The 6794-nt window shown below is 38.4% G+C and overlaps 1 protein-coding gene across 1 annotated transcript in view; it reads left to right on the top strand.

Moving 5' to 3' along the window:
* Positions 1-6317, top strand: part of LOC107851532 (protein LEAD-SENSITIVE 1) — a 9495-nt gene extending 3178 nt beyond the window's left edge. The window contains exon 2 of the mRNA XM_016696594.2: positions 5262-6317. Coding sequence (XP_016552080.2) covers positions 5262-6007 — 746 coding nt within the window. The 3' untranslated portion in view covers positions 6008-6317. The remainder of the gene's footprint in view (positions 1-5261) is intronic.
* Positions 6318-6794: the final 477 nt, after the last annotated feature.

Raw genomic sequence — 6794 nt, 5'->3', positions numbered from 1 at the left:
CGTTTCAAAACTAGCACCAACACAAGTGATATCCACACTTATTTACATGGAATCCACCTTGCAAGACTCTCTCTCTAGAGCTCTCAAAATATATCATCAAAATTATGAGAAAATGACCTAATATGTTCTATTTATAGCCTAGGTTACAACTTATTACAAAATGACTAAAATGCCCTTAATGAGTCATGGCAAAGGGGCAGCCTTGGAGTGTCCATATGGACGGCTTTGGAGTGTTGGGACTTGTTCTCTACACTTCAAAGTTTGTTCTATTAGTTGGGCAGCCACCCGAACACGAGTTCTTTACGTATTGGTCCACAATCACGATCGTACTTATATCATCCTCCCCTTCTTGAAAAAGGATTCGACCTCGAATCCGAACCTTCAAAACAGTAGAGGAGACAAAAGAACACATATTCCTCATGACATGAGGGTTAATGTTAACATAATCAACAAAAAAAAATATCCAACCACGAGTGTACATTCTACACATGCCGTGGGAACTTAGGGAATAGGATACCCTTCTAAGCACCAAAAGAAATACTTGTCTATCCACCTAAGTGTGACAAGAAACAAGACAAAAGAAAAGTGTACTTCCTTGGAGCAAGGACCATAGTGTACTCTCGGGTTCTTCATCATCAAGAGGTCAAAGTGGAATCAAGACCTCATCTTTTTCGGGCCAAGCATCATCATGAGGTGTTCTCCTCATCAATCCGCAAGGCACATTAACTTCCCCTTCTTCCACCACCCTCTCGGGTTCACCATCATCTCCATCATCCTCTTGAGAGGTTCCCTCACTAACATCACTTTTGGTCACTTTAACCCCAACAAAATAAGGATCACCCTCCACTAGTACAATGTTCCTTCGATTTGGGCACTCGCTAGCTTTGTGATCCCAACCTTGACATTTAAAACAAACGATACCCTTACGATTAGAAGTGGAAGAATTAGTACCTTCAAGCCGTGGATACCTTTGGATTGTTTTATCAAATGGCTTCTTCTCTAAGAGCTTGTAGGATTTGTCCCACTCGAAGGTCTTCTTAGCATGATTGTTCCTTTCAACTTCAATGGCCGCTTCTACAAGGTCCTCAATTCGGTCAAACTTGTGGACAACTATTTGAGAAACAACTTCATAGCATAAGCCACCCTTGAACCGAGCTAGGCAATGATTTGGAGGTTCGACAATGTCAAGACGTAGGATCAAGTTTTGGAACTCATCATAATATTCCTCCACACTTCTATCTCCTTGCCGCAAGTTGTAGAGCTTTGTTAGTTGCTCTTGTTTGTACCTTTCCGTGACATATCTCTCCCTCATAAGAGCTTTCAATTCATCCCAATCCGGGAGGTCAACATTACCATTCCTTACTCGTTGCAACCGCTTTGTCTCCTACCAAGTAGAGGCATAACCTTCAAATTGAGCAATGGAATGTGCGGCTTTCTTTTGGGAAGTTAACTCATTGAGTTGGAAAATCCGATTACATTGTAACTCCCAATCAAGATAGAGAGATGGATCACTAGTCCCCTTGAAAGATGGAAGAGTGATCTTAATGGAATTTAGGCCCGTGTCTCTACCCACATTGCCTCCTTGGTCCACTAAACCTTCTTGAACATGAGGTCGGTGTCCCAAGTTACCCCTACCATAAGGAGCCGGTCCAACTCCTCCCCGTCGGCCTCTATGTCCCCCGCCATAAGCTCCTCTTCTATTGCGCACAAATTCCGCAAAGAGAGTTGCTTCATCTAACCTCTCACCTCCATAAGGACCCTCACCTTCCACATCATCAATTTGGATTGGTTGGTTTTGGTTTAGTGGTGCTCTCGGCATATTAAGGGGGTCTTGGATTTGAGGAGCTTCTTGATGGACTTGACTTCGGTTGTTTGGATAAGTAGGGACTTGGTGGATGGGTTCATGGGCTGGTCTAGGTGGATTGAGCAATTGGTGAAGTCTATCCGGGGTGGTAGCATGTCCACTAGTCGAGGCATGGTAGTGTTTCGGACTTGAATGGGTGGAATCTAAACGAACTTCCAATGAATCCATTCTCCTTGAAAAAGAACCTGTCCATCCTCTCCATTCGACCACTAAGATTATGTTTCACGCTCATTATGGCCGCCAACAAAGCATCCATGGTTACCTCTCTCGAGACCCTTGGACTACCTTCACCCGAAGCCATCGTACCTAATAAGAAAGACTAAACAAAACACAAACAATAACAAGTTAAAGGTTAGCCAAAAAAAAAAAATCACCCTCACAAATTCTCAAGCTCACACTTTGTCAAGTATCACTCAATGGTCTCACAAGTGTTGGTAACTCGTTTATACTCCAAGGAGATTGCTTGGTACCAATTGGTGCTCGAGATCGGAATAGATTCTCTTTTGAAACAACTCAAAGAAAATATGTACTGACTTGAATCAAGAAACTACAACGAATTTCAAAAAGATAAAAGCACACAAAGATACATTGACACGAATAAATGGACCCAAAACCAACTTTCAACCTAGTAGACAATTACTAGTTTGTTAATTAGTAATAGAATCAACAAAAGGCAACTAAGAGACAAAGATTAGAAACTAATAAATCAAAAATTTGAGCTTAATTATGTTGCGTGAACAGTAAAACGTGATGACATGGCAGCCACGTAATTGGTCACGGTCCCACACAATTTTAATCACCAACTTGAAGCTTTTGTCTTGATACAATTTGAAATGGAAGAGTTTGCCTTTTGGTGGGAAAATTCAAGTCTCAAAAACTTTTTCAAATTCACTCAAAAAGGTGAGACTTGACTTGTACCAATTGGGGCTCGAGGTCGGAATAGATTCTCTTTTGAAACAACTCAAAGAAAATATGTACGGACTTGAATCAAGAAACTACAACGAATTTCAAAAAGATAAAAGCACACAAAGATACGTAGACACGAATAAATGGACCCAAAACCAACTTACAACCTAGTAGACAATTACTAGTTTGTTAATTAGTAATAGAATCAACAAAAGACAACTAAGAGACAACGATTAGAAACTAATAAATCAAAAATTTGAGCTTAATTATGTTGTATGAACAGTAAAACGTGATGACATGGTAGCCACGTAATTGGTCACTGTCCCACACAATTTTAATCACCAACTTGAAGCTTTTGTCTTGATACAATTTGGAATGGAAGAGTTTGCCTTTTGGTGGGAAAATTCAAGTCTCAAAAACTTTTTCGAATTCACTCAAAAAGGTGAGACTTGACTTGTACTATTCCCACAAAACAAGGTTCTTGAAATATGAAAAAGTGGTTGACAAGTCTTTGAAGTGATGTGCTCAAGTCTTTTCACCAACAACTTTTCAACTTTATCTTACACCTTTTTGGATCTATGTTATACTTTATATTGGTCAAGACATTTCAAGAACAACAAGATCACAACAACAATTTCTCAAGAGCAACAACTCCAACAATATTCATCTCCAAGTCCACAACAATTGTACCACACAGCCAACTTCAAATTTACAACAAGGTCAACATAACCTTTAGATCTAGACACTTTAGTGTTGGTGAGAAAGAAACCAACACTAGAAACAATCTAAACAAACAAAAGACTACAAGATCTAGTCACAAAGAAACATGTCTCGGCTAAGACAACAACAAGACCCAATTTTCGGCCAAGAACAATCTCAGGAGCACTTCACTTTTTTTTATTTTTTTTTATTTTTCAACTCTCAAGCCCAAGATTGATCTTGTTAAAACAAAATCAAAGATGGTTTTGATACCAAATGATACAAGACAAGCTACGAAAGACACAAAACAAACACTAAAACAGTCTACAAGTTTGAAGAACCGAGGACCCTCTTTGGTGACCACTCTCGGATTCACTACAACAACAATGAAAACACAATAACAACAAGATATTAAGGTGTTCAACACCTCTAAATCAGCGAGCCAACAAACTAGATTAACAACACTGCACAAGAACAAGAAGAACAAAAAGTCTCGGTTTTGGGACACCAAACCTGAGAATGAAGAACAACAACAATGAAATAGCTAGATAGATAGATAGATAGATAGATAGATAGATAGATAGATAGATAGATAGATGTACAAACACTATGAACCTAAGTGTATATTGAACACAAAGACCCAAGAATTCATACAAGTAACACCAAGCTCTATGGTAACCTCAAGGGAACGGGATTCCCAAGCAACCAACGTTTCAAAACTAGCACCAACACAAGTGATATCCACACTTATTTACATGGAATCCACCTTGCAAGACTCTCTCTCTAGAGCTCTCAAAATATATCATCAAAGTTTTGAGAAAATGACCTAATATGTTCTATTTATAGCCTAGGTTACAACTTATTATAAAATGACTAAAATGCCCTTAATAAGCCATGACAAAGGGGCGGCCTTGGAGTGCCCATGTGGACGGCTTTGGAGTGTTGGGACTTGTTCTCTACACTTCAAAGTTTGTTCCTTTAGTTGGGCAGCCACCCGAGCACGAGTTCTTTACGTATTGGTCCACAATCCCGATCGTACTCGTATCAGAGTGTGGACAATTTGGAGAGAAAGAATAGTAGATTATTGAAGGGGAAAAATGAACATATGCCCATGTAAAATTTGGATATCTAATTTATACTTTTTGATGTAGGAGAAACTTTGTAAATGACAGAGGAAAAACATCCTGGAACTCATGGTCTCTCCTTCAATTATAAACAAACCTGCCAAATACTCTTGACATATTCAATACCTCCTTTATACGTTTGTATAATAACATTATCTACGGATGAAAAAGATAAATTCAATAGTAGGAAATATTTAATCCATGTCATGTTAATACTCTAGATCCTAGTGTTAACATACACGTCTTTGAATCTTGCATGACTGAATCTTTTTAGGAAATCATTCTAACTTAATCTCTGATGTTCTGTGTTGCTTGAACTCTTCAAAAATGTCATCGTGTGCGTGTTGGATCCTTCAAAAATAGTTCATTTTTGGAGTATCCGACACGGGTGTGCAACATTTTTGAAGAGTCCGAGCAACTTAGCTGATGTTGATAACTTGATATATTACCATGATAACACTTTCTAGTAGTTAGTGAATGAGGCACAGACCACTATATACTTCATCTCCTATTATTTCTTTTCTTGTGAGACTGTCATTCATATTTACGCTGATATCTGTTGCAACCGAATATGATTTATTCAACCATATTTAGTGATATTCTGGTATCAGATTGGTTGCTGGTGTCACTTGACAAAGTATTTTTGAATGTCTGAAATCCATGAACAGGAATCTATGTTGGTGGGAGCAAAATTGTTCATTTTACGCGTGAGCAAAATATTTTTTCAGGAGATCCAATCCTCTTCTCTGCTGCCTTCGATTGCTCGTCGCCTTCAAGTATAAATGGGTCTTCAGCCTGTACAAATATTCCTGACTGTGGATTTAAACGGAAGGAAAGTGGGGTGGTTCTCTCTTGCTTGGATTGTTTCCTGGGTGATGGGCTATTGTACCGCTTTGACTATGGAGCCAGCCCTTCAGTTTTTCTTACAAAACTTCGAGGTGGGACCTGTACCACTGCACATTCTGATCCTCCAGAGGCAGTGATCCATAGAGCCATGTACTTGCTTCAAAATGGTTTTGGAAATTATGACGTCTTCAAGAATAACTGTGAAGATTTTGCCTTATACTGTAAAACAGGTCTTCTTGTTATTGACCAAGGAGCTCTTGGAAGTAGCGGTCAAGCTGCCTCCGTTATAGGTGCTCCTTTGGCAGCTATTGCTTCTTCGCCTCTTAAGTTATTCATGTCAAGTCCGGCTGGCTTAGTCGTAGCAACTGCTGGTATGTATTGTTTGACCAGATATGCAACTGACATTGGTGTGAGGACTGATGTTACTAAGGTGAAAGTGGAGGAACTGACTTCGTTCCATGATTGCAAAAGCTCAAAGAAATGCATAAATGAGAACCATTGGGATACAAGAGAGGTTACTCTCAATCAAACAGATACACCGGCTAAAAAGCGGCAAAGATGTGATTAAAATAAAATTAGCCGCTAGCCGGGCTTCTTATATTCCATCTCTGACATGACCTGGAGCCCGAAAAAGAATCTTCCGATGAGGATTTTTAGGGCGTGTTTTACGTTTTCTTCATATTTTTCTCCCCAGCAAGTTGAAAACCTGTTTTGCAGAAGAACAACATGAAGATGGTTTGAGGACTCGATGAAGTTGGGGATTAGTTTTTGTAAATAAATAGACTGACTAGTGACTAGTCTTTGTCCAGCAAAATGATATTTACCCTGATGAAGTGAGCTTTGGAAAGTGCAAGGGAATTGCTGAGATTTATTTTTTATATTTACCTTTTTTTTTATTAAGTTTCTTAACTATTTTACATTTTTAAAGGGAATAGTTTGAGCATAACTAAAAAGTTAAATAGTGAAAAGTAGTATTTAATTTATCTCTTTAAATAGTTTTCTTTAATATTTTTGGATCAAACCTCTAACGTAGAAAGGAGCTACACATATTGTTCAAATATAGTAATTTTAAACACGTCATACAAGTGAATCGCGCCTGAGCTCAAAGCCAGCTCAACTCTTTGCCCAAGCCTAAGTACGAGTGTTATATCATTCGAGTGATTAATGACTACAAAATAATAATATAACTAGTATAATCTCATAAGTGGAATTTCGAAGGTTAGGATGTGGCATATTTTATTCCTAATTTATGATGTAAAGAGATTATTTCTAGTTTACTATTGGTTAAAAAAGTATCATCAAACTAGGATTGTAAAGAATAGGACAATCAACACAAATCAACACAATCAAACTAG

This window comes from Capsicum annuum, chromosome 12, assembly GCF_002878395.1.
Source record: "Capsicum annuum cultivar UCD-10X-F1 chromosome 12, UCD10Xv1.1, whole genome shotgun sequence".
Taxonomy (NCBI): Eukaryota; Viridiplantae; Streptophyta; class Magnoliopsida; order Solanales; family Solanaceae; genus Capsicum; species Capsicum annuum.
This window is presented reverse-complemented; position numbering and strand designations above follow the sequence as displayed.